Consider the following 26507-nt stretch of genomic DNA (forward strand, 5'->3'; position numbering starts at 1 on the left):
TGCTTGCATCACCCTCAACCCCTTTACTGGCATGGTTGGGTGGGGTGAAGGGGAGAGGCATGATTGTCCCCGTGGCTCAGGGTTGCAGAAGACTGGGGGTGTGGGGGAGGAGCAAAGGCCAGGCTGGGCTGTTAGCGCCTCCCTCCCATAGTTCGGAGGGCTCACTCTGGGCTTGGGTTTGCCGTGGCTTCCTTTGGTCCCAGTTTAGATACTGTACTTAGTCCTTTGCCCTGTTTGGCTATTGGTCTGGAGAACTTTTTATGCTGCTGCTGCTGCTGCTGCAGGGCCAGCTGCATGGCCCAGATACTCAGTGGCCGCATGTAGGCCAGAGAGCGGAACACTCGCTGTTGGCAGTATGCCTCGGGGGTCTGGAAGGCCAGGCCCAGGCGCTCCCACACAGTACGGTAGCAGCCTTCAGCTGTCTGGAAGCCCTCCCAAGTCAGGCCCTGTAGGGAGAGATGGTAGTCACGTTAGTTGGCAACTCCTGAATGGCCTCTTCAGCTGGACAGATGGGGGTAATAAGGTCCCTCCCCTCAGGCAGTTCCCAGCTAATGGAAAGATAAATTTAACCCTCAGACAGAAGACTGAAGGCAGGAGATGGAATGCAAGCCAGGGAAAAGAGGGAGGCTTTCTCGGTGGCTAAGATGGTGCTGGGTTAGACAGTACAAGTGCTTGAGGGATGAGGAAGTGTGCTTGGGGAAGGTGGTGCATTACCTCCTGGATCATGGTGGCTGCCAGCCCGTAGACCACGCCCACCCAGACTTCATCAGACTGGACACTGGACCTATCGGGGACACCATGGGGCTGCATCCCATTCACAGCCCCCATGGCCCCTCCTGCAAAGGCCTGGACATTGAACTCGAAGATCGTTTGGAGAGCACGGACCACGTGTGGGGTAGGAAATACCTAGAGGGGCAAAGGCAGAAACACAATCTCCTAAACTTACTTTGTACCACCAAGAAAAACCCACCTGTCTAGCTCTTCCGTCTAGTCTCTCTCACCTCAGTGTCTCCGTCTCCTAGGCCGCTGGCCCTCAGGAACCACTGGCCAGCACACTGGTCAGACATGATGCTACAGGACTGAGGCTGAGAGCTGCAGTCATAGTTGTAATAGCGGCCTGCAGCACAGGAAGGGCGAAGTAAGGATCCCGTGTCCGCACAGCTGCTCTAAGACTCCTAGGAATCCCCCAACTCACCATTCCACAGCAGTCTCTCATAGGCTTCTTTGCCCCGGCTAAGGATGGAAGCAAACTTATCTTGGACGTCCTGTGTCCCACACAGAGCAGCCATCTGGACCATCACAGCCACAGCTGCCAGCCACAGTCCTCCACAGTAAGCACTGAGGGTAATGATGGGTTTAGTGGTCAGACTGGCAACTCCAAACAGGCCGTGAGTCTCTCTTCCTTGAGCCTACAGTCCCTTGGTGTTTAGTTCCCCACCTCGGGCCCCCTGGAAATCCCTACCCCACTAACCTGGGGCCTGTGGTGACCCATGCATCATAGGTCTGGTCTGCATAGCCTCCATTTTCAATGAGTCCATCTTGGTCCTTGTCAAACCTCATTTCAGACTCCATCACGGCCTAGGAAGGGACCAAGATGCCAAAGACTTAGATTCTAAGTAAAGACAATAGCCAGCTAGCTCTCCCCAACACCAGCCATGCACTGGCCACTGTACATGCATCCCTTACCAGACACACAGGCCACATGTCCCTCAGGAAGCCCTGGTCACCCGTCAGGTAATAGTCCCGATACACCTGCAGCACAAACTTCAGATTCAGGTCCTTCCAGTCAGCAGTGTCGTGGATCACGTATGCATTGACGCGGAGCCACGGCTCGTCGTCTGTGGGAGGGAAGGGGGCCTGGTTCATTTGCATTGGTGGATAGGGCAGGGGTTACAAAAGCTGAGGGGGAAGCTGACCTTGAGGTGGAAGGACTTTTACCTGGGTCCCCTATATCATGGGGGATGACATTCCTCCTTTTCACAGGTGCCATTACCCCACTCATCAGGTACCGGCGCCCTGTCAGGTCTTCCCTGAGTGTGGCCAGAGCTGGAGGAGCAGACAGACACGTAGAGGGCAGGGCAGAGAATGGGCAGGCTTGGGATGGCGCAGGGCAGTGCGTGTGACCCCAGAAGGGAACTGATAAATAGGATGTAGATATGTTTGGGGGGGAGGTAAGCTCAGGGACCAGAAAGGTTCAGGAGTGTGGGGAGCTAAAGAGGGCAGAAGAGGCACAAAAGAGACCCTCACCCATGTCATACTGCAGGCTGAGCTCGAGTTTGGGCCAGAGCATGATGAGGGCGAAGGAGGCGTAGAAGTGGACATCGTATGTGTTGTACATGCGATATTCCTGACCTGGAAGAATGAGGGAGACACAGTGTTGCCAGCATTCCTGCTTCCCCTTCAAGTTCCCCATCCTACCCAGCTTGTCCTCTAGAAGTGGGTGTGTGGGGCACTGTCACACTCCATCCTTGCCAGTTACTCCTCATCGCAACCAACAGACTTACCATCCTGCCTGGTGGTAAGGCACTAACGGGCTTCAGATACAGCCTGCCACACCATAGCCCACCAGCAGCTGTACCTTCAAGGTAGCCAAATCGACCATACTCCGTCAGGGTGGGGCGGAGCTGACACATGCTTCCTGCCAGCTCCTCTGGCAGGGAGTCCTCAGGAACTTCAAGCCATATTGTGCCTCCATCAGCCAGGAAGTAGAGTTCGTTGAAGAGGGCAGATTTGTACCAGGCAGGCAAGGACCTGGGGAGCCAAGAGGAGAGAATGGTCTAGCGAGTGTGGACCTCCCAGGAAAGAAAGGGCTCGTGTTCAGCAGAGTGGGGGCACCCAGTGAATCCCAGCTCGAGTCTGCTGACTTTGGTGGGGGAAAGTGAGTGCCTGGGAGAAGGGCAGGGGGTGGGCCCCGCTGGCACCTGTCGTCCAATACCGAGCTCTGCCAAGCCGAGATCCTCTCCTCCCAGTCTGCATATTGGCACAGCGCGTAGTGGCTGAGGGCAGGTGCTGCGTCGCCATCTGAGCCAAAGAACCTTGTGTAACGCCTGGGGTGGAAGGAAAGGGGAAAGATGGACACACAGGCGCCAGGTCAGAGCCCTAGCACCTTGGATCCCTGCACTCTCTCAGTCCCCTCACCTGCAGTAGACCTGGCCCTTGGCCCCAAACATGATTCTGGGCATGTCCCATGCCAGTGAGAACTCCAGGCAGCACCGGCCTCGAGGTGGCAGCTTACCCATAACGCACACGGCCCCAGCGATGCCTACCCCTTTCTGCGAGGGGGTGCTTGGGCCTGAGAGGAACACAAGAGGAGTCAGCACAGGCCTCTCCTTCAGCCCTAGGGATCCATAACTTAGGAACGAGGCCCATTCATTACCAGGCCTCCCACCAGCTCCCCAGACAGGGACAGCCTCTCTTCCCACCACCTCCCTGTGAGACCCCCCATCACCGGCGGGGGAGTCCAGCTGTCCATCCTGCAGTAGATCCTGCCACACCTGCTGCCCAGTGCCGTCAGGGTCAAAAGCTGTGATGTAGGTTACCGTCGTATCTGCCTGTTAAGGGGCCAAAGACTGTGAGGGGAAGCTCTCAGGTATGTTGGCTTCTAGGAAATGCTCTCACTCTTGTTACATATTCCAACCTCCTCCAAGTTCCAGAGGCTTAAGGGCTGTGGGGAGAGTGGGACTCACTAGAGTTTAGGAAATGAGACTGTGGTGGAGTGGGGTGAGCTCAGGGGCTCAGGGGTTCAGGTATGTCACAGGACAGGCTGCTCCGTACCGTGAGTCGTGCAGCCACAGCCATTGTGTAGGGATTCGGAAGGGTTGGGTGGTGCAACAGCAGCCCTCGTACAGTCTCCCCATCACGCTCCAGAGAGAAGGGTTCATTCCACAAACCCCCTGGGGCATCGTCGCCACCTCCCAGTCCGTTCCGCATGGAGAACATGATGGACACCTCCAGGGCTTCGTCCCCTTCATTTTCCACATCCCACACAAAGACTCCTACAGGCAGACTGCTGTCCTGGGTACGAAAGATCAGACTCAGATGGTCCCAGTGTAGCCCCTCCTGGGCCCCTCCAAAGATCAAGCCTCAGAGCAAGGACCTGACTCAGATACTCCCAACATACTCTCTTGTCTTCCACTTGTATCTCCCCATATTCCCACACGGGCTGTCTACCAGGAGAGAGCAGACTGGCCGGGCAGGCGGTGGTCCTGGGAAACCAGCGTGACGTTCGCACTCCAACCCCTTCTTTCCCAGGGCATGGAATTTCCAGCAGAGACAGAACCCAGGGAAGGGGAGACAATGGAAGAAACAGAGGGGGAATCTCACCTGGTAGTCATGGGGCAAGATGGGTGTGATCTGGCGGCAGGTCAGGGTGACATTCTGGCCAGGAAGCTGATAGACGGTCCAGGCTCGGGGATAGAGGGCGTGGTAGAACGCGAAGTACCCGCACAGGCCCCAGTTCCAGCTGCGCAGGACACTTGGGCGCTCCACAGACAGGACTTGCTGGTACACCGTCTGCCCTTCCCGACGCAAGCACACTGTGAACTAAACCAGGAGAGGAGACAGGCTAGAACTGGGTAATTGGTCTCCCTCCCCCAGAGTAGCTCTTCCCCTTCCAGAGCCTGCAGTGATTACCACTGCATCACAGCCTCACTCACCCCCCAGTCCTTTCCCCCTGAGCTCAGTGAGTCGCCAGCAAGTCCCACCTCCTCTCCCTTCGCACTAGTGTGGTCTTACTGCCCTAACCCAGGCCCTCACCACCTCTGCTCTTACCCTCTGCCCTCACACATGTGGATAGCACAATGATCTCTGTTACAGACATCAAGAGATGTTGGTCTGGGTTTATGTTCCAGCGACTCCCCATGGCCCTCAGACTGGAGTCTAAACTCTCTCCCTGGCTTTCAAGACCTTCTTGGTCTGGCCTGTCCCTGCCCATTAGACCCATTACCTGCTGAAGCTCCTATATTCCGTTCACATCAAATACTCACTATTCCTTGAGCACACTGTATTTCTCCCTGCCTTAGCGCGTGCTCATTCACCATCTGGTGATCGCCCTGCCCCCATCCTTTAAGGCCTAAGCCAAATGCCATCTCCTCTGTAAGCAAGGAGTCATTCTCCTGGATATCCCCCTATGCTTCTAGTGTAGCATGTTACAGTGTGTTTATTCACATTCTGACTCCCTGCCTGCTCCATGGGTTGAGGGCAGGGACCTTCTCTAGTTCACTGAGGCCCCCCTTCACTCCCTTCAGCTGGGAGTGGCAGTCTGTCAGGTGGAGCTGGCATGTGTAGGGAGAGGACGGGCAGAGCCTGCAGCAGTGCCCTTCTTCTCAGTGTATCATCTGTGCCTCTCGTTTTGGCACTGACACAGTCTCACAGCCTCCAGTGTCTCAAAGTCCTGTTCCCCTAACAGAAATGTGGGCTTCTGGAGGTTAGGGGCTACAAGGGGTTGGTATTTCTTCCCTTGGTTCAAAGTATGCCTGATATTTTTAAATAAAAAGTGAATATATATATATATATATATATACACACACATATATATAGTTTTTTTGCTTTTTGAACAGTAGATAATGCTTAAGACCATGGGCCTTTAAGCACAGAGAACTGGCGCCGAATCCCAGTGCTTCCACTGACCAGCCATGTGATCCTGGGCCCCTCACGAACCCTCCTCAGATCTTAGTTTCCTCCTCTATAAAAGGGCACAATAATGATACCTTGTGGGGTTGTCTTAAAGCATTAAATACGATGTAAAAGTCTCAGCACGTGTTACACATGCAGTAATTACTTTGACTGTAGAGTCATGATTCTGGAAGGCATTCCCCTTGGATACCTAAGGGATGAGCCAGAGAGGAAGCCCGGGACCTTGGGCAGGGCTGGTAAACCTAACTAGGAAGGGCGCTTCATGAATAGACCAGAGGTCTGCTAGTCACTTCTCCTTTGAAGACGGGCTGAAAGCTGGAGTCATCCCTCAGACAGGAAACAGGAACTCGGAGGACAACTCAAGTGGGAGGTCACTAGAGAGAGATGATGAAAGGTGGATCCCGTGCCTCTGGCAGTCTGAGGTGCAGGTGTGATGACGGAACAGAAGGGAAAGAGGCCAAACTTCGGAAAAGAGAAGAGGGCTAGAGATCCGTGCCTGGGAGAGGAGGGGCTCCCAGGCCCTCAGCCAGAGAGACCTCCAGAAGAGTGACCACCAGCAGAGAGCTGACCTCTGGCTGAGGGCTGGCAAATCAGGGTGAGCAGTGGGTGCTCTACGTGCATTTGCCCCCTGCCCATTTGCAGACTTCTGGTTTTGTTCTCCCTTCTGGTCCTACCACACGTTCTTTCAACCAGGTTAAGTGATCAGGGAATTCTCTGCACTCTGTGTGACTGAGGACTAGCCAGTACTCTGTGACTGGCTCAGCTCATGGAGCTGGGGCAGCAAGTAGGTAGGGAGCATTTACTAGAGAAATGTAGGGCACCCAGGTGCCAGGGCTGATCATTCTTTCAAGGATCGTGTGCTCTGTGTCTCATTCCTGGAGTACATGGGGCCAGGTGCACACAAAGCTTCTCGAAAGGACTTAATGGACTGAATCATGTACACATCTAACTGCCACATCCCACACCAGCTGAGAGGCCCTCCCTGGCCTGGGGAGGGGTCTTGGACCTCTCCTCCACCGCCTGGCTCTTACTTGGTCAGCCATGACCGTGCGGTGCTGGTACATTCCAGGAGTAAGCTGCCAACGACAAAACTGGCCTCTCCAGCCTCGGGTGATGGTGCCTCCCCCGATGCCACCCAAAGGGCAACCTAGAGAGAGAATCAGGATCGTTACTGGGGAGACGGGGACTGGGAAACAAGTCAGCTGCTCACTTTCTAGACTATAAGGGATCCCCTAAAAACCATGGGAATATGAAATCAACACGTTGTACATCTTCACTTAAACGAAGCTATAGATCAATTATATCAATAAAGCTGGGGGAAAAGCCCCAAGGGGATGGGGTCAGGGAAGCTGGGCCCTCGCTGCACAGGGCAGAGCTGAGGGGAGGCTCACCGTAGATCTGTCTCAGGGGCACAGAGTTCATGAGGTCTATGAAAGGTTTCTTTTTCTCCACCTGAGTCTTCTGGTACCACCACTGCAAGTACCTACAGAGCAAGACGCAGTGTGAATGAAAGAGGCTGTGGGCGGTGCCTCCCTGGTGCAGTCACCTACCTCTTTCCCGGCCCATCAGTGATTTCCCATTAAACAGTTGGGACCCAACACCGTCGCTTCCGGACCTCTTCCTCCGCTCAACTTCTCTGCAGTTCAGGCTCCCCTTAGCTTCCCGGTCATCCCAGCGCGCACAGTATGGGACTGCCTCTGTTTCTCCTCAGGGGCTTTCTGCTCTTTCCTCACCTCGAACTCCACTACCACTGCTTTAGCTTACCCCAGACACTTTTGTCTGAGGTGTTGAAAGGTCTGGTTATGGTTTCCCGACCTACAACACCCACCACCAGCCTGCCCCCCACCCCCCAAAGCATGGGCTGCTGGGATAATTTTCTTCTTTTCAAAACGATTATTTTTCTTCCTGATGATGACAGGTGAAAATGTGTAGAAATACAGCAGCTGGGAGGGGGGAAATGCTACCCATAGACAACCAGTGTTTATGTTTTGGGGCATTTCCTTTGATTGATTGATTGATTGATTGATTTAAAATTCAGGATTGAAACTGTAAGCTTTATGATTCTGCTCTCTTATAATATCCCAGTAAAGACGTCAAAAAAATCTCAACATTTCCGCCCTGGCTGGTGTGGCTCAGTGGGTTGAGTGCCAGCCTTCGAATCGAAAGGTCGCTAGTTTGATTCCTAGTCAGGGCACATGCCTGGGTTGCTGGCCAGGTCTCCAGTTGGGGGTGTTTGAGAGGCAACTGATCGATGTATCTCTCCTACATCGATGCTTCCCTCCCTCTCTATCTCCCTCCCTTCCCCTCTCTATAAAAAAAAATCTCAACACTTCCCTGGGCTTGTCACAACAATATGTCCCATAGACAAATTATTCTGTGTGGGATTCAAGGCTCTGACATCTCTCCTAGACCACCTTCCACTCTTCTACAATTTCCCGCTCAGGGTGGGTCCTCACTAAGCACCCCCTGCCCTGCCAGACTCTCTCCCAGTTCTACTCTCCTCCCTACCCAGACATTCTATACCACTGTTCAAGCACAATACTAGTAACCCTGTAACTGTGTAAGTGACCCTTCTGAGCCTCAGTTTCCTCAGTTGCCTGCAAAATGGGGGGATACTCTCTGCCTTACCTACCTACTTACATGCCGCATGGTATGGTCGAAAAAGCAAATGACATAATAGACAGGAAAGCCATAAAGTGGCATACCTGCGTCAGCCATGCCTGTCACCTCTACACACACTATCTCCATTCCCAATCAGACGCTGTCTTGTAATTTCAGTGTTCCTCACATGAGTCTGACAAAGTTTTAAGTCCCTTTTGGAAAGGGACAGTGAGGAAGACTAGGTGATTATTACCCACAGCCTCAAGCACAGGGCACGGCACACAGCCTGCAGTCGATACACGGTCGCTGCGTTTGCTGGGAGCTGCCGTGGGGCACCAGAGAGATGAACTAGGACGGGAGCAGGGACAGGAGAAATGTGCTTAAAGAACAGGGAGGGTACCTTCCAGGCAGAAGGAAAGGGAGGGAAGGAAAGGGAGTGAAGACAAAGGATGAGATAATGGGAAGGCAGAAGGTCCTCCCTGCCACTTTAAGGGAAACTGGACTTTGAAACCAGAGGCCAGAAGGATTGGTGAAAGCAAGGAGAGTGCAGTGGGAATTAGGGCAATGAGGGAGAAATGCCAGATGTGAGGACAGGCAGAACAAAGGAGCATCTAGCGCAGAACTGGCACTCAGTAAATTTTATTATTATTTTTTAGAAAGCAGTATACAGAATGTAATTTCAATTACTTTGTAGCTGCTTGCAGGAAATGGAAGATCTCGCCGCAAATTTTCTCATTTTATTGAATGAATGGACTGCCTGAAAGGCAGAGCTATCAAAATTGAGTTCTTACCACACTGAGGCCAAGAGAACTGACTTCCTGGAACCCCTGGTTACAGCACCCTCAGTTCACCTCCCTCAGGGTCTGCCTTTCTCCTACTCCCGTAACTTAGCAGCTGGCCATCCTTGACCTATTTGGCCATCTCCATAATTTCAGCCCCAACTTAAGAATTATCATTCAGAATTCTTTCTTGGCTCACCCCTGCTTTTTCCTCAAGACCTCATCCCATTCCAAAAGCCCCATGTCAGTGGCCCCCACCCTATCCTGGTATGGGAAGCCAAGGTCCAGGGGGCTGAGTAGGGGTTCAGGCCTCTATGACTCAGCTCATACATAGAGACAGAGGGACTAGGTTACCCACCTGTTCTTGACCTCGATGCCCCATCACACGCACCCCGTTGTGCTTCTCTTGGCACTCTAGCCCTAGATCCTATTTCGACCCAAAGGCTTTGGGGGTCAAGACTGGGCTGGGTCAGTTTCAGAAGCAGCCTGGAGGCATGATTGTTCTCTGGTACTGGCCACCCACAAGAACTAGCAAAGGTGTAGGATACCTAGACAGCACCAGCCTCTTCCCACTGCCTAAGGCTGGGGTTAGGTAAATGGACCCGGTACCCTAGTCCCGCAGCACTGACTGGGACAGGTAAGGATCCCTTTAGAGGCTATCAAGGCTCGGTTTCCCAACCTGTATGCCTCCCTTCCTGGCTCTGTATTTACTGAGGACTATGGACTGAGGCTCTGTGGACTGATTCAGGATGACATCAGAGTGATGCTTTTTGTCCTCACATCCACCTGGTCTTGTTAGTAGGTTTCAGCTTTTCGTCACTAGTTTTTGAACTTGATGGGGATCTGGAGGAATCTAGAGGAGTTCCACAGCCCAGAACAAGCTCTTCGGGTGTCTGCAATCCCTGCGGAGGGAGTGTGGGGGGAGGTGGACACCAGAGCAGGCTCTGGAAGACTCTTGCTAAGAGCTCTGGGGACACCTAGAGTGGTGCCTCTCTGATCAGAGGTCTTCTCTGCTTTTTCTGTCAGGGCCTGCCTCTCTCAGAGGAAAGTGAAGAGCACCTCACATCGCCCTCTCCTTAGGGTTAAGAGAGCAGGCAGGTTCTCACCCACTCCCTGGAACTAAAGTGGGATGGGCGTTGGTCTGAAATGGGATGTACCTGGGAATACTCCAGCTGCTCAGGAGAATCTGAGAACCACCCCCTCCCACATAAAACAACATTGTATCAGCACCATTTCCTATGCTGCCACAAAATATAGCTAATCCCAAAGAGCTGTCTTTGGGAAAGGAGTGGAGAGAAAGACACTAAATGGGAAAGGCCTACTGCAGGTCTAGATATCTCTGTTCTTTCCTGCTAAAAAGACGAGTTACTGGGAGTAAAGGGTTGCAGAAAGGTGTGACCTGGTCTCACGCTCCAATATCAAGTCTTAGTATGTTGGGCATAGGGGCCACTTGATTGGCAGAAGGCATATATTTGCTTTCACACCCTTTGCACACCTGCTGGACGTTCTGTGTGGCAACAAAGTGAACTCTGTGGTACTCTAGGCGACGGGATCTACTCACCTCAAGCCCATGCCCAGATGCTTTATCAGGTTGCTTAGGGAGATGTCATTGGCATTAAAGGGTTTCCTCTTCTCTGAAAACTCATGAGCCAAGCAGATGCGCCAGCCAAAGGAAGGCACCTGGTAGCCCTCAGCTTTACCCTCGTAGGAAGCCATCAGCTGCCCAGAGTACTCCGGATTGCTGTAGCCCAACTCATTTTGGGGTCGATTGTCCTCAGGGATCTCGCAGTCAGTAACTTGCACATCCTCAGTGCCTCCAGTATCTTCAGGGCAATAAACCTGTGGATCCCCTTTGGCACAGCTGGTCTGCTCCGAGGCTGGGACTCCGGTTCCCATGTTCCCTGGATCCTGGGTCCCCACGACCTCGATGGCCCCAGGTCTCGAGCCTTCTGGTACAAAGTGTCTCACCAGCCAAGTCCAGATGCGGATGCCGATGGTTGTTAGGTGCCGTCCTGGAGGGCCGGGCGCTGGGGAAATCTGCGGTGGGCAGGTGTCTCTGTGGACCCCGGGAGCTGTTGCTGCAGCGGCGGCAGAGGCGACAGCAATAAAGCCGCCTCGGGCTCCCTCTCGGTCTTCTCTCTGGGTCCTGGGCGGGAAGGGTCGGGCCTCGTAGTCATTGGGCCGCGATGATGAGCTTGCCCGGCCAAAGGGCGACTACTGGGCCAGCGGAGAGGGGAGGAGCCCGGGGGGCCGCCCCGCAAGGCACCGCCCCCGGGACCGGCCTGGGAGCTCGCGGCGGCGTCAGCCGCGTCCCCGGGTCGCGGCACCAAATCCCCCAGGGCTGGGCGCCGGGTCCCGCCGGCCGGTGCCCAGGGCAGCGCCCGCGCCCAGGTGCCTGGCCGTGGGAAGGTGACCCAAGGCGGCGGGACGCGAGTCCCTTCCGGCCCGGCTGGCCCGGCGCTTCCGGCCGGAAGGGGCTCCGGCGGGGGCGGGGGTGGAAGGGAAGTCCCGCCTCTGCCGCGGCGCCGCCGAGCGCTGGGCCGGTCCCGAGGGGCGGACAGGTGAGGGCCTCGGTGCGCCGGGACCCTCGGCCTCCACCTGGCGAAATGCCCGGGCTGGGGACGCGGAGGGGCCGGTCTCCGTGGCCTTGGGCGGGGCCGTGGAGCCAGGAGGGAATGGGGGCAGAGGTCGGACTGAGGGTTCAGGGGGGTAGGGGGCTAATCCGGCACCGGGAAGGGCGGGAGCCTGGGACCCAGAACGACGCCCTCCCCTGGGCAGCGCGGAGCCAGCTGCCCCCACCCCGCACTCCCCCGCGCCCCCCCGCACCCACACCCTGGCGCGTCCCTCGGGCACCGGGTGCGGACCGCCGGTCTCTCTGGGCCTCACCCCCAGGCCCCACGCAGACCCCCGCCCTGCCCGGGTACTGACTTCTGACTCCCTTTGTTTTCTCCTAGGTCCGGCTCCGGGGCTGCCATGATTGAAGTGGTAGCAGAGCTGAGCCGAGGTCCTGTGTTTCTGGCGGGGGAGGCGCTGGAGTGTGTGGTGACTGTCACCAACCCCCTGCCCCCCACGGCCACTTCTGCATCCAGGTGGGAGTGCTGGTCCTAAAGAAGGTGGCCCTTCTGGGCGGGAGCCTGGTGTCTCTAGTGCTAAGCCAGAGCTTAGGTTGTCCTGTAGCTACACCTGTGCATTGTGTTGTCATTGTAGGAAGGGGCCGTTTGACAGATGTAGCCCACATCTGATGAACAACCCTCCACTCTCCTTTCCTCCCTCCCCCCCATTCCCCTTTGTACCCACAGTATACTTGTCTTAGTTTAACCATCTTCTTTTTCTTTTTATTGATTTATTGGGATGACGTTGGTTAATAAAAGCATATAGGTTTCAAGTGTAAAACTCTGTAACCCATCATCTGTGTATTGCATCGTGTGTTCACCACCCAAAGTCAAGTCTCCTTCCATCACCCTTCACCCCCTTTTACCCTCTCCTCCCTTCCTCTGCCCCCTTTCCCTCTGGTAAAAAATGGTTTCTCTGGGGGGTTCTGGATTTCCTGATCCTTAAGATAGCCACCTAACCATGTTGGTTTCTAGACATGTGGTAGGGAGTTTGGAAGAGCATTGATGAGGTCAGCAGATCCCCTCTGATGCTGTCTTTACTTCCTTCCACAGTGAGGCTCTGGCCTGGGCCAGTGCCCAAATCCACTGCCAGTTCCATGCCAGCGAGACTCGAGTAGCACTGCCTCCCCCAGACTCCAACCAGCCAGATGTTCAGCCTGAGAGCCAGACTGTCTTTCTCCCACACCGAGGTTAGAGATGAGACACTTGCCTTTGGTGGGAATGGAGTGTTGTCTCAGAAGGATGAAACCTGAATTGTTCCTGAGGGTCTTCATAGCCTCTGCAACCTGGGGATATGAGAGGATGTGGCTCTTGCTTTGGGGCTGTAAGATTGTTGCTCTCACACCAAGAAAGGAGGGGTAATTTACTGCAGGCTGCTGCTTGTTACCAGGGCTCATGGCCCCACTTGCTGTGCTAGCCTCTTCCAGTGCTGGATAATGGTGTCATCAAACTGCAGTCTTCATCTTTTCTAGGTGAGAGGGGTCAGTGTATCCTTTCCACCCCACCAAAAATCCTATTCTGTGACCTGAGGCTGGACCCCGGAGAGTCCAAATCATGTGAGTGACAGTCGCCCACCCTTCTAAGATTCCTGGAGGGAGGACTTCTCTGGCTGCCTCTGGCCACCCTGACTACTACTTCCCGACCAGACTCCTACAGCGAAGTGCTGCCCATAGAGGGACCACCCTCCTTTCGAGGTCAGTCAGTCAAGTATGTCTACAAACTGACCATTGGCTGCCAGCGTGTCAACTCACCCATCACTTTACTCAGGGTCCCCCTGAGGGTTCTTGTGCTGACCGGTAAGTAAGGGTTCCTGGAGGGAAGGGCTAAGGAAGAACCTCACCAAAGCAGAAATGATCCTTAGAGATCTTGTGAGAGGGGCTGGGGGAAGCTTCCTGGTCTCGGTGAAGGTGCAAGGGAGATGTGGGGCGAGGGTCCTGGAGACAGGTGGAGGTGTGCACCTCAGCCGTGGCTTCCCGTACCGGTAGCCCTCTCGGGTTGGAGTCTAAGACCCAACCTCTGCTCTTCCCTCTGTTCCCTCCTAGCACTACTTCTCTACTTAACCTCTCTCTAGGCCTTCAAGATGTCCGGTTTCCCCAGGATGAGGCTGTAGCCCCATCCAGTCCATTCTTGGAGGAGGATGAAGGTGGGAAGAAGGATTCGTGGCTAGCTGAGCTGGCTGGGGAGCGCCTCATGGCTGCCACGTCCTGCCGCAGTCTCCGTGAGAATCCTTTCAAAATTGTCCCGCTCTATCCTCTTGTCGTAGTATTCCTGTCTCAGAGGCAGTTTCTCCTAACTGCCACGTGCTTCTGAGGACCTGCTGATACCTCACCCCCAAGTGCAAAGAAAAGCCCCACCTTTGGCCCCCCGCTCCCAGCCCCAGACAGTCTTCAGTGTGGACTCCAGGTTTACAGTGTCCCGTTTTCCCCAGATCTGTACAACATCAGTGACGGCCGAGGGAAAGTCGGAACGTTTGGCATCTTTAAATCTATATACAGACTTGGCGAGGACGTGGTGGGGACCTTAAACTTAGGGGAAGGAACCGTAGCTTGTTTACAGGTGAGAAGGGAGAGGGGCGTTGGGGATGCTGGGCCTGAAGGGCTGGACGCGCAGAAGGGCCTGCGTGAAGGGGGGTGGTATGCAGAAGTGGGTCGGGGTCACTGGGAGTCTCTTTCTTTGGTAAGGCAGGTGGAGGTTGGGCTGCCTTCTCACTTAGGGTCAGCACTCCCCAGTGCCTGCTAGCACACACTTTTCTTGCTCCCAGTTTTCAGTAAGCTTACAGACTGAGGAGCGTGTACAGCCTGAGTACCAGCGGCGCCGAGGGGCAGGGGGTGCCCCCTCTGTGTCCCATGTGACTCACGCCCGACACCAGGAGTCCTGCCTACATACAACCAGAACCAGCTTCTCGCTCCCCATCCCTCTCAGCTCCACCCCAGGCTTCTGCACAGCCATTGGTAAGACTTTGACCGCTATTGGTGGGGGAGGGGTGTGGGGGCCGGGAGTCAAATATGGTGCTTAGGTAGAGTGTAATCAGTCCTGATTCCTAACACACTCACTGACCATGAACACTTTCTCAGATCTTCAACCTACTTCCTAGATGCACTGAGTCCGGAACTCGGAAGAGCTTTGTAGATCCCCTTTCCTGCCCCTTCCCACTGGGACCCTGTAATCCGCTGATCTTGGATTCCCCAGCACCTTTACTTCCCGCTGCCAAGTCTCAACTGTCCCTGCTTGGGTCATGTTCTTGATGCTGCCATTCTTCTTGTCACTTTTCTGGTTAACACACTAGATTTCTTCGGAGAAGCCCTTGATCCTACTCCCCTGTCCCGAGACTTCTCTGCCTCTTCCCAAATACAGGGTTTTGCTCATTTGCTTACCACATCCTGTCAGGCTTTAATTCTGGCTTCTAATGCCTCTGCCTATGTCTTTTCTTTCCACAGTGTCCCTGAAGTGGCGGTTGCATTTTGAATTTGTAACATCCCGAGAACCTGGTTTGGTGCTCCTGCCTCCTATGGAACAGCCCGAGCCTGTCACCTGGACAGGGCCTGAGCAAGTGCCTGTGGACACCTTCAGCTGGGACCTCCCCATCAAGGTGCTGCCTACAAGCCCGACCCTGGCCTCGTACGCAGCCCCAGGCCCCAGCACCAGCACCATCACCATCTGAAGCGGGCCCCCCACAGCACTGCTCCCTTCAGGACACTGAGGACTCGGCACCTGGGCCCTACTGGGGCCCAGTCTGCTTCCGCCTGGGGCCCGGTGGTGTGGACAATGAGAAGCAGGCTTTCAGTGATAGCATTAATTTATTTATTCAGAATAAATTGGCAGCTGCTAGTGGTTTCCCTGGAAGTGGCGGCAGCAGTGGCAGTCAGCAGAAGGGCGATCAGTTAGGTTTAGCTGGAGTGGGGAGCAGGAGCCCCAGGAACAGGGGTGTTAGCGGAGCCCCACTCTGGGTCAGGCCCTCCCCCTTTGCAGGGCAGCCGAGGGTCAGATTTTTGCACCAGGGAGAACTGGCAGGTTCCTGCCTCCTGTCGCACCTCACACTCAGCGGGGAAGTCGATGGGATGCTGGGACCTGGGGAACCAAAGGATGGGGAAGGAGTCAGCACGGTGAAGGGCTGTCGTTATCCCCCACACACATTCCCTCTTTCCCAGCCTTCCTCCCATATCTCTGTTAGTGCTCCCTTGGTCCCCCTGAGTAAATTCTCACCTACCAAGATGGATTTTCTTCATTTCACAGCAGGAATATTTTTTCTCTAGACCCACCCCTGCCACCCTCACTCTGTAGCCTGGGCCTTCTCCCTCACACTTGCTGGCACCTTCAGGTCTGGCCGGCCTTGCACTGCCATGCTGTTCTGTTCTAAGGCGGTGGCAGCCTAGTCCTGCCTGGGCCATCTCTCAGTCGCTCACATCCAAGCCATTCTCTCTGGGCCATTTTTGGTCACTCACGTGTCACAGCAGCCCACACCGACAGGATGCAGGCAGGTGCAGTGGAAGCAGTCCTTGCGGAGCCAAGACTCACCCAGGGTAAAATACTTCCCTTCATAGTGGCAGGGGGCTGGGGAAGAACAGGAAACGTTAATTTGCAGGGGAGTGATAGCAGCAGACAGAATCACCCTGGCGTAGGAGAGAGTTAAGTGCACACTGCCCCCATACTTGGTCTCTCCTGGTTCTGAGCCAGCGGGAGTCTGGGTATTCGGACATAGGATCATCTCTAAGGTGCCCTCCTCCCAGTGAATGCCCTTTGCTCCTTGCACTTTCTGAATGCCTCACCCAGCTTTACCTTGAGCTTGGAAGTAGCACTTGCTGTAGACTCCCGGGTGCTGGAGGAGCAGAGATATCACCAACCAGATGATCCCCCAGCCTCTCAGGATCCCCTTAGTCTGTCCAGCCCAGAGCATTCTTAGGGCCATTCCTGTCACACGGCCTTTGCAGACCCTTCTCAGCTTCTGTCCAGGCTACTCGGGTCTTGTCTCTTTGGCTTCTCTTTGTTCTGTCCTTGAGTGTAAGTTTCTGCCTTTTCCCCTGGGCTCCTGTCTCACACCATCTCCTGCCCTCTGCTCTCACAGGCTTGGAGATGCTTATAAAGTGAGGACCCTGGCCCCCTGCTGAGTAGAGCTGGAAAAGCTGTAACTCTGTTTCCTGGGGTGAGGGCATGAAAACAAGAGGTCCGACTTTAACAAGCTGTGAGAGCTGATTCATGCTCCTGCACAGCTAGGGGGAGGGAGGTGGGCATGGAAGGGGCACTGGACTGGGCACTTCCCCAGCAAGGAGGTGGGACAGGGGGAGGGCCCCAGGTGGTCCCCAGATCTCTGACCTGGAGAGGGGGAAGCATTCCACCTTCCCCACCCCCTCCGCACAACACCGCACACACTCTCTCCAGGGGTGGATATGCTGGGATCCTTGCCTGGACCGGAGGGAGGCATTTCCTGGGGATGGCTAATCCTGCGCCCCAGCCAAACCAAGGAGCTGCTGTCGGGTGCCACGGCCAGAGGCTCCAGGAGAGCGAACAGGCACCTGGAGTGGAGAACGTGTCCCTCAGACCCGAGGGCAGGGCCTCCCGGCAGTGCCTCAGACCCATGGCTGCTCCCTGGAGATGTGGGGTGGGATGTCTCTTCCACAGCCACCCAGAACGGGTTTGCCCAAAACATACAGCACATCCACAGTCTCCCTGTATCTGGGGATGGTTCTTTTAAAGAAGAACATCTCTAAGTGCTCTAGCGGTATGAGATACTCTGGTTTCCCAGAAGTACCCCCCTTTCCTGTACGCTGTGGAATGAAGATTTAGGAATTGATCCTTTGACATCCTTTTGGGTTTCCTGCAGGTTCTGGAGAACCCCAAGATGGGTGATTAAGAGCAGAGGTTGCAGAGTCAGACTACTTGGATTCAAATCCTTAAGAGCTGTGTGACTTTGGGCAAGTTACTTCATCTCTCAAAACCTGTTTCCTTACCTGTAAGTTGGGATAGTCATACTCGAAGGGTTAAGAGGATTAAATTAGATAATGCATGTCACCTGTCCCCAGCACAGAGCCCTGAAAAAGTACCAGGTGCTGTGGTTAGTGTTAGAGCTCAGAGAAGGGGTAGACATCCCGTGTGACGACACTGAGGTCCTGCTACCTCCTGGCACAGGCTTCTGCCCCTTTCACACTTAAGCTCCACGTCATCTCTGCCGCCTCCTTCGGAAACTACCTCCTGGAGCGTCTTGGTTTTGGTTCTTGTATCCTTGAAATTCTAAATGCTTGGTTTGAGAAAACTTGCTGATAAAAGTACTTCCCCTAAGCCAGTACCATGACCTCTACCCTGGGAAGAGGTTAGCATTTTCTTATCATCCTTCTGGCTTACTTGGGGACTCCTGCTTTTTCTCATGGATTTTGATCCCGTTCTTCCCATCCTCACTCATGCAAACTCTTCAGTTCTCCTTTCTGATGACTCTGATGCTGGCCACCTCTTTGGCACCAATGGACCCGGGCTAAACTGGGTTTTGTTTTGTTTGTGTTTTTCTTCATTTTTCCACACTCCAAGAGACCTCTGTTCCAGGTATTCCCCTCCTACCTACAAGGCCAATCACTTTGGCGTGCAGTTTATTTTCCTTCTAGGTCTCCAGTCCCATTTCCTCCAAGTCCTGGCCGGTGTGGCTCAGTTGGGTGGCACGAGGTCCTGTAGACCAAAAGGTGGCGGGTTCAGTTCCCGGTCAGGGCATGCGTGAGGCACCCCGGTTGTGGATTTGATCCTCAGTCAGGGCACATGTGAGAAGGCAGCCTTCTCGGTGTCTCTCTCGCACATCTCTCTCTCAAAAGCAATGAAAAAAAATACCCTTGGGTAAGGATTTTTTAAAAATCCATTTCCTCCAAGACTTCCGCTCCCTGTGGGATAGTAATACTCAAAGTAATAGTAATACTCCCGGTCACCTAGTTGATGGGACACAACCACCCTGAGAGTGCTGACTGGTGGTGCCACCCTGCCTCTCACCTCTTCGCGATTCTGACACAGCTCCTCAGTCCTCCTCAAACTCCCTGTCTTTTCTCTTCCAAGGGGACAGCTTAGGCGGAAGGAGCTGCAGACTCCCACACGCCACCCTACTGGGGTCTGATGCCCTTTCTACTTTAAGGAAGTGTCCAAAGGGAAAAAACCACGGCGGCGGCAGGGTGCCCGATGTCGGCTGGCATGGGGGAGGCAGGGACCTGCACTGCCCTCCTGGCTGGAGCAGGTGGTGAGAAGGCCTGTGTACCCCACGCGGGCCCAGAAGCCTTGTCGGCGGTCAGTAGCTCTGCAGCTGCATTTCTGCGGGAGGGACGCTCGCCGGCAACCTGGAAGCCTGGACCACAGACTGCCTTCTGCTCCTGCAGCCTGAAGCCTGGGCCCTAATGGGGAGCTGGAGAGCACGAGGGTGGTGGCGGTGATGCTGCAAGGCAAAGGGGGCCCAGGGGAGACTGGGGTTGGTGTGAGGTAATGGGGACAGAAGTGACAGCTGTCTGTAACAATGGTGAGGTGGGAGTAGGGGTCTCCTGGGAAGAAAGGCTGGGGCTGAGCCGAGCTCCCTCTCCCAGAAGTTGGGGAGCAGCATGGAGGTGGCTATCGCTTGAACCCACTTCCATGCCTGTCGGTGGGTGTGCGCGAATCTAGGCAGCTTTTGGGGGCTGGAGGCCCAGGTTCTGAGTGTGTTTGTGGTGGGGTGTCAGTGCCTAGAGCTCAACCCCACGATTTCTGAGGCCTCGGAGATGCCAGTTGCGGGGGCTGCAACCTTTGGCGCGGGGGCGGTTGGCGCGCGCCGCCCGCGCGGGGACAGAAAACATCCGCCGGAGGCCCGGCCGGGCAGCGCTCCAGCAGCAGCGCCGGGCAGGTGCGCGCGGCGAGGAAGTGAGCGCATTCCGGCCCCCAGCCGCCGACCCGCCCTCCCGTGAGTCACCGCTGACCCCCACCGCCGGGCCGGATAGGAAGGATTGGCTGCGGCCGCGGGGAGATTTGGAGGGCTGGAGCTCCCGGAGGGGTAGTCGGGCGGGCTGCGGGGAACACCGGGAGGGTGGTGGGAGCCCCTGAGAGAGTTAGGGGTGAAGGGACTGAGCGGCCCAGGTCCGGGTTCCGTCTCAGGTGGGAAAGATCTAGAGGCCGAACGCAGGGCTTGCGCCTTGAATGTAGGAGGCAGACGCGAGACCCTGGGAGAACATCGTGGGACTGGGAGAAGGCCCTCGCGTGGGGAGGGCAAGGGGCTCCGAGCAAACGGGGGTGCGAGCCCAGGAGGCCCAGGAAGGGGAGGGTGGGTTGCGGGGCTGCGGAGACAGCACCGCGAGGACGGGCGGCCCGCGGGACGGCCCCTGGCCGGTGCAGGCCTTGGCCAGCCGGAGCCCGTAGGTGCCAGGAGACTTGCCGGTCAGGCAGGCAAGTGGGGATGGCCAGCCCCTCGAGATAGGGTCAGTCCAGAGGCCTGTGCGCTGGGAGAGCAAAGAGTATGTTTAGGGAGCAGGGGAGTTAGGATTATTTGGGTACAGTTGTGGCGAGGTCATTAAAGGCTTTGAATAACGGTGAGAGGAATTCGGATTTGGTCTCCGAGCAGGAGGAGTAAGTGGCTCAAAGGCCAGGTTACCTGTGTCCAGCATTACTGCCTGCCACGCAGTCTTTGTCCAGAAAACGAGATGTTGGTTTGCTAATTTTTATAATTTAAAATTGCATGACCACATTTATCTAACAATTTAATTCTGTTGAATTTTTAAGAAGACAAACTGAAAAAATCCGATTCCATATTTGATTTAAAAGCCAAAGTGAGGCTATTGAGATGAGTTACATAGCGTCGTCTTTTCCTTCCTCTCGCCTCCATTTCCCCCTCACTGACTGGACGGGGCTCTGTGTCCTTGGGGTCTCCGCTGACTGTGTCAGCAGCCTGCACTTCCAGCTTCCCTCTTCCTCACGTGATGGTCTTTATTCATTTCCTTCTGTGCAGCCCTTTCACCTGCCCTATGTATCCTAAACCAAGTGACACGTCTTTCGGGATGGGGGCACTGGGCTCCAGTGTGCAAAGGCAAGTAATTCAGTTTCACCCTGCGTGTTAGGTTACTTACTATCTTCTGTGGGTTTGTATGTAGCTACAAAGTTTCTGTATTTACCCTGTGTCTCACAAAGAGAGAAAGCTAATGCTGCATTATTTATCCACATAATATCTAGTATTTCTACAACACAGCAATTTCTAAGTCTAATTTCTCTTCTAAAATCAACTCTAAAATGGTGTTTGGTATGTGTCTCAGAAACTCACTTTAATTCTATTGTGATTTTTATCATTTATGTCATCTTGGGCCAACAGCAATGACAAGGATTAGGATCTTTATAATTTAAGGATCTTTATTTTAAAGATCCTTAAACCCTGCACTTGCCTTTGGCCCCAAACAAGAAAATCTGGGTCAGTTAATTAAAAAAAAATGACTGCTTGGGGCCCCGCTGCTCTCTGCTGTGCTGCTGCAGCTCCAGCCCTGCCTGGTTCCCGGTGGCCTTTGCCTTCATTCCTCCTTCGCGCTGCTGGGCGTCTTCAGAGGAAAACTTCACACCGACTTCCTCCACCATAAATCCTCCCTGCCCTCAGCTCTGCACTTCTCTTTGCCAACATACACCACTGCTTCTTCACGGATTTTTTTTTAAAGCTCACAGCCCTTCCTGGCTCTTTTCCATCTCTAACACTCTCTTGTTGAAATCTTTTTTTTTTTCTCTCCTTTCTCTTTTGGGAAGACCTCAGATTTTAAAAAGGTTATGCTTTATTTATTCTGCACGATTCACTTCTGCCTTCTTTCCTCTTCTGTCCACTTCTGCGTATTCTGGACTGTTTGTGAATTCCATTATGCTTGCTTTCAGCAAAGCTTCAGCCTTCCCTTTGGGATTAAACAGCCTTCCTGTAAATATAGCAAAAGATGCTTATGTTTTCATTATTTTTCCTACAAGAAGAAACGTTTTCAAGTTCGCATCCACTGAGTGTCTTCTTCCCCCATTCTGCATCCAGAAGCATGATATGGCCATCGTTGTAAAGTCCATTGAGTGACCACTCAAGCTTGGTGGTGGACCAAGCACTGAAGAGTGAATTTCATAATCTTAGTGTCAGATTCCTGAATGCTCGCCAGCAGTAGTGTTATCACGTGCATGTGCATGAATGATCTCACGTACACACACACACAGACTAAAATGCACAGATCATACAACTGTAAGTCTATATGAATATGAATGAATGTGAATATGAATGAGTATGAATATGAATATGTGTTTACTGCATTACATTCAAATTAGGCCAAATACACTTTGGAGGAGAAGATAAGGTAGATTTGTAGCTCTGGTAGAAGTTGGTCATTCTGTATTCAGACCGGAGAAGGATGGAGGAGAGTCACTCCTCTGAAGACGAAGAGACTTCATGAAAGAGGTGGAGTCCCAGGAGCCGAGGGAGACGAGGCTGCGGCGAACGGCAGGTGGATGGGATGGAGGGGCCAGGGTTTCAAGACCACACAGTCGCTGGACCCGAACAGCCCCACATTGTCCGCGGCAGAGAATATAAAAGATTCCGTGGGTGTAGTCCTGATTTCAACTGTAGTCAAGTGTCCATTGAAAACCCACGTTGCAGCTTTCCTACCCTATCTCAGTGCCCCTGGAACAACTCTCACCAAACTTCTCTTTTCTGCTTACAAATCATTATTCCCGAGGGCCTTACCACTCACCACCAATAATTAACGCCCCCCCCCAATTTTGACTAAATTCCCTATCTGTTTATTTGCTTTTATTTTTCCTGCCTGCTCCACAATCTACTTATTGTAGTAGTGACTTTTAAAATTCTATTGATGAGACTCTCACTGTATCACATTTGTAAATTGCTCTTTTCTTAAAAATGGAGACCCAAAACTGCCTGCTATAGACAGGAGAAGGCATCTAGTTGCTCCAAAGCACGGCCAAGTGGGTGTTGCTGGACTGTCTCTGGAGTGTGATGGGCTGCTTCCGCTTGCAGTGGAGGTCGCTGATTCCCCTGTCCTGTAGCTTTAGTTATTAGAGTCGTTAAGCTGGTGTCTGTCTTGCTGTAACATCTCATATTTTCCCTTAGTTTTGCTCTTTGAAACAGTATGGAAGAGATCTACTTCTTTTTCAGTGTAACAGCTCTTTAAAGACTTGACAAGTGTTTGCCTTTTGTTAGCTTATTTGTCTAAGCTCTTTGTTTTCTCCAGCACCTTCCGACAGAACTTTCTGCAGTGATGGGAACGTTCTCTGCCACTTGGGGCTATTGAGCACTGGAAATATGGCTAGTGTGACTGAGAAACAGAATTCTAATTTTATTTAATTTTAATTAATTTAAATTTAAACACCCAGATGAGATGAGTGACTCTTGTGTTAGGCAGCTCTAAAAACTCTGGGACTTAGTACCTCAAGACGTGGCTGTCTTCCAGCTGTTCCCACAAACACACAGTCACCTCAAACACGGTAAAACCACGCACAACGGGGGCCCTCGGTCTCTTTGGAGGCCAGTCTTAGTTGTTGTTGAAACTGAGAAAAAACCCCAACCCAACCTCCAGGGTCCTGACAGTAATGTCCGCTTTTATTGAAGTTTTCTTAGAAGGGGTAGAAGATGAAGATTTTAGCTCCCATAACTCAAAACTTACAAAAAAATTCCTCATTCACTATCTTTCTCTCTTTCCCTAAGAGACAGAGTCCCTAAAGTCCATCTCTTTACAGTGGCTGCCCCCCCACCTTTCTCTTCTTTCTCACAAACAACTCTCCTCCTCTCTGAATACCACTTCTGCTCCCCGCCCCCCCCAGAGTTCCTAGGGTGCTCCTGTCTCTCCAACTCCCCTTCCCTGTCATTATCTCTGCTCAGGAAAACCAGGGACCTTTTTCTGGACCCATCTTTCTTGGGGGTGACTGCAGCTAGAAAGTCATAAATCACTCCCCCCCCACCCTTCCTCATACAATTCTTAACCTTCCTCTAGGAGTCCCCACATTTTCTCTTCTTCTTATTGCTGCAGAGTCTCTGGCACTCTTTGGCAGAAGTTTCTCTACCATCTTTTCATTCCAGATCTACGGCTGGCAAACCCTAAAGCTGCTTCTTCATCGTCTCTTTCTCTCCTTGTCTTTCCATTTTGTTTGTCTTTTCTTCCTGCTTGTATGTTTTTTTCAACAAGTTTACTGTCCCCTTGCCGGTCTTCTGCATACGAACAGGCTGCGTCTGCTGGGGGCGCAGGCTGCACCCCCCACGGGCGCCGCCCAGGGCCGCATCCTCTCTCGTGTGGCCTTTCTGCTCACCCTCGTTGTCCAGGCCCACCTCCCTTTGTTGTCGCTTTTCATCTCCGTATCCTCAACAACATTCACTATTTTTAAAGAAAATTACTTTGGGGGGGTCTCATTTTTTCCCCAGGGGATCTCTTGTAAGTCTCTGCGCTGTGACATAAGACTGTGTATGTAGCATTGGTTTCTGTGGATTGGGGGTGGGGTGTGAGGGGCGGAGTGACCTCTCAACCTCAGCACTCACTGCACTCAGGCTGTGGGCTGGGGAGTGTTTTGTTGGGTGGGGGGAGCTGTCCCGTGTGCTGTAGGATGTTTAGCAGCCTCCCTGGCCTCCACCCACTAGGTTTCAGTGGGACCTTTTCAGTTTTGACAAACCAGAATATCTCCAGGCACTGCCAGATGAGCCCTGGAGGGCAATGTTTTCCCGCGCTCACCCATTGTGGGAAACTACTGTTCTAGAATGTCACCTTTCTGCAATTGATACATGGTTATTATACTTTTCTCCCCAGTTATTGATTTGTTTGTTTAGCCTGGATTTTCAAAAGTGTGGTCTTTGTCTTACTTGGTAGGAGGTAGCCTCTTAAAATTGCAGGTTCCTGATTTCATCCTAGACCTACTGAATCAGAAATGCTGGAAGTGGAATCTGAAAATCAAATTTTTACAAGATGGTACCCCCAGCCCCTCCCCAAACAGGCAATTTTTATGCCCTGGGCTTGACCCTCCTGTGGCATAAGTGCTGCATTGCCCACATTTTTTCCCTGCCAGTCTTCCCGGTGCTCCAGCTTTGCTTCCGCTCTCGACTTCATGATGCCAACACAAATAGGGAGGCCTCAGGTTACCAGGACAACTGGAGCACAGGAAACCGTAAAGGCTCCGCGCTCCCACAAGGCATCACAGGCTGTGGCTCTGCCCGCCTGCTTTCTCCTCAGGGACACAGTCACACTTCCTACTGCCTGTTCTCAAACCACCCAGAGTGTCAGCTGCCTAGACTCAAGGCACGGACCCTGGTTGTGCAGACCTGGGAGTGGAATATGGAATTGGTGGGGTGAGGAATGGTAAATGAAGCTTTCTTACACCAATATTCCATGTTACCTCTGAGGTAACTGAATTTTGTACTGGTGAGAATTATATTCCCCTGAGAGTTCAAAAGATTATGAGCGTCATTTATCTGGCTTCCTTGGATCTTGAGTCTCTTTGGATGCCAGGTTAGAATTTGTTACAGTTTGCTTTGAATCAAAAGAGTTAGCAATCTACTTCTGATTCACTGGGAGTAGCTCATATTCAGCAAGAAAAGAATAACTAACATAATGAATTTGGGTTCTATGTACATTTTATTGCAAAGCTAGACATTTATCTTAAGATCATCTGGTCTGATGAAGTCTTTAAAGCCACGAATAAAGGAAAGCCTACTTGCACTTAGATGCTTAGGAAATGTTGGATCGCTGCAAACCCAGAGCAGGCCGCCTCCCGGGGACGTTCGTGGCAAGTCGGAGCAAGAGAGAATGAAGGGTGATAAGGCAGACTGGTCACTTTTTCCAAGCAGCTGAAGGAAAAACTGTCCTGTGGAAGAGTGGTTAGATTTTCTCGGTCTAGTTCCAGAGGTGGAATACGGGCCTTTTTTTTCAGATGACAGTGGTCCGGGACAGATTTTGGCTTGATAAGGAGGAACGTTTGAATAGTTAGAGGACCTCAAATTGGAATGAGTTGAATTGTTGGGCAGTGAGTTATTTGTGACTGAGTCGTTTATACAGAGGCTAGATTACCATTTGTACAAGGTTTGGATGATGTTTTGGACATTAACTTGGGCTTGGCCTATAAGAAGCAGGCAAATTTATTGGAAGTCAAGTCATCCTTTCTATTATATGATTTTGTGGCAACTATTAGAGTCATTGCTATTTTCCTAGGCACCTCTGCCCGTTTTACCCCCTTGAGTCATTGAATATTAGAGCTGGTAGCAGAGTCTTTAGAAATTTCTCAAATGTTCCCTAGTCCTCTGGAGATTCCCCAAGAATGCCCAGTGGCTACGAGGTGAAATTAAGGATAGCTGGTGTTCCGAGCCCATTAGCCATGCTTCATCCAGAACAATCTTGCTTTTTAAAAATGTTTTTCAGGAAAAAAAAGGTATTCTTCTGAAAAATAATCTTTGAGACCCCGATATTCCAAGTTCTTCATTTTAATCGACATGCAAACTGAGATGTGGGGCAGGGACGTGCCTTGCCTAAAGGTCACATAGCTAATTAATTTCAGAGTTGGAATTCAGATCAAGCTCTTCTGGTTCCAATCATTTGCTTTCCAGTCTACTAGTCTACCTCCTTATCATTCAGTAAAAGTTTCTCTCCATTCCCCTGGCCATGACTGCAGTCCAGAGTTTACTGCAGTCCAGAGTTTATTTCTTCAGCCCTCCGATTCCCTGTTGCTGCGGAACTGGTCCCCCTGCTGTCCAGGCTCTCCTTCTGGTGTGTATTACGTACACTGTTGCCACGTTACTCTCCAGCAACATTGTCTTCATTGTGAGCCTCTCTACTCAAGAACCTTGCCAGTATTGCCTAAAAGAACTTTTCAGCCTGACACATTGTTAACATTCTTTAGGATCTTCATTGTTCAGCTGAACTTGAGTCCAGATCATCCTATTATTGGTAATTAACGGGCTATA

General features: G+C 52.8%; 3 protein-coding genes across 6 annotated transcripts; 1 reads left to right on the top strand and 2 right to left on the bottom strand.

The window, feature by feature from the left end:
* Positions 1 to 3: 3 nt before the first annotated feature.
* On the bottom strand, positions 4 to 11081 carry GBA2 (glucosylceramidase beta 2). Its single transcript, XM_045840073.1, has 17 exons — positions 10576 to 11081; positions 7026 to 7117; positions 6666 to 6781; positions 4324 to 4542; positions 3775 to 4014; positions 3449 to 3551; positions 3139 to 3292; positions 2922 to 3047; positions 2579 to 2751; positions 2248 to 2352; positions 1939 to 2046; positions 1687 to 1838; positions 1472 to 1578; positions 1196 to 1338; positions 1002 to 1117; positions 715 to 906; positions 4 to 446 (listed from the first exon to the last, which is right to left on the bottom strand). Exons 1-17 carry the CDS (start codon positions 10908 to 10910, stop codon positions 162 to 164), a joined length of 2766 nt encoding a protein of 921 aa, XP_045696029.1. The 5' UTR covers positions 10911 to 11081; the 3' UTR covers positions 4 to 161.
* Positions 11082 to 11140: 59 nt separating this feature from the next.
* On the top strand, positions 11141 to 15836 carry RGP1 (RGP1 homolog, RAB6A GEF complex partner 1). Of its 4 annotated transcripts, none has more exons than XM_045840074.1 (9): positions 11141 to 11405; positions 11969 to 12103; positions 12680 to 12816; positions 13099 to 13182; positions 13273 to 13422; positions 13698 to 13844; positions 14055 to 14182; positions 14388 to 14577; positions 15064 to 15836. In XM_045840074.1, the coding sequence occupies exons 2-9, from the start codon at positions 11988 to 11990 to the stop codon at positions 15285 to 15287; spliced, it is 1176 nt and encodes a 391-aa protein (XP_045696030.1). In that variant the 5' UTR covers positions 11141 to 11405; positions 11969 to 11987; the 3' UTR covers positions 15288 to 15836. The 4 variants fall into 4 exon arrangements, with proteins under 4 accessions (XP_045696030.1, XP_045696033.1, XP_045696032.1 ...); XM_045840077.1 differs by having other exon boundaries at positions 11200 to 11423; XM_045840076.1 differs by having other exon boundaries at positions 11213 to 11575.
* Positions 15514 to 18237, bottom strand: LOC123819669 (microseminoprotein, prostate associated). The gene is made up of 3 exons (XM_045840085.1): positions 16403 to 18237; positions 16069 to 16177; positions 15514 to 15694 (listed from the first exon to the last, which is right to left on the bottom strand). The coding sequence occupies exons 1-3, from the start codon at positions 16530 to 16532 to the stop codon at positions 15514 to 15516; spliced, it is 420 nt and encodes a 139-aa protein (XP_045696041.1). The 5' UTR covers positions 16533 to 18237.
* Positions 18238 to 26507: the final 8270 nt, after the last annotated feature.

Source organism: Phyllostomus hastatus, unplaced genomic scaffold, assembly GCF_019186645.2.
Source record: "Phyllostomus hastatus isolate PE091 unplaced genomic scaffold, TTU_PhHast_1.1 phas_contig_34, whole genome shotgun sequence".
Lineage (NCBI taxonomy): Eukaryota > Metazoa > Chordata > Mammalia > Chiroptera > Phyllostomidae > Phyllostomus > Phyllostomus hastatus.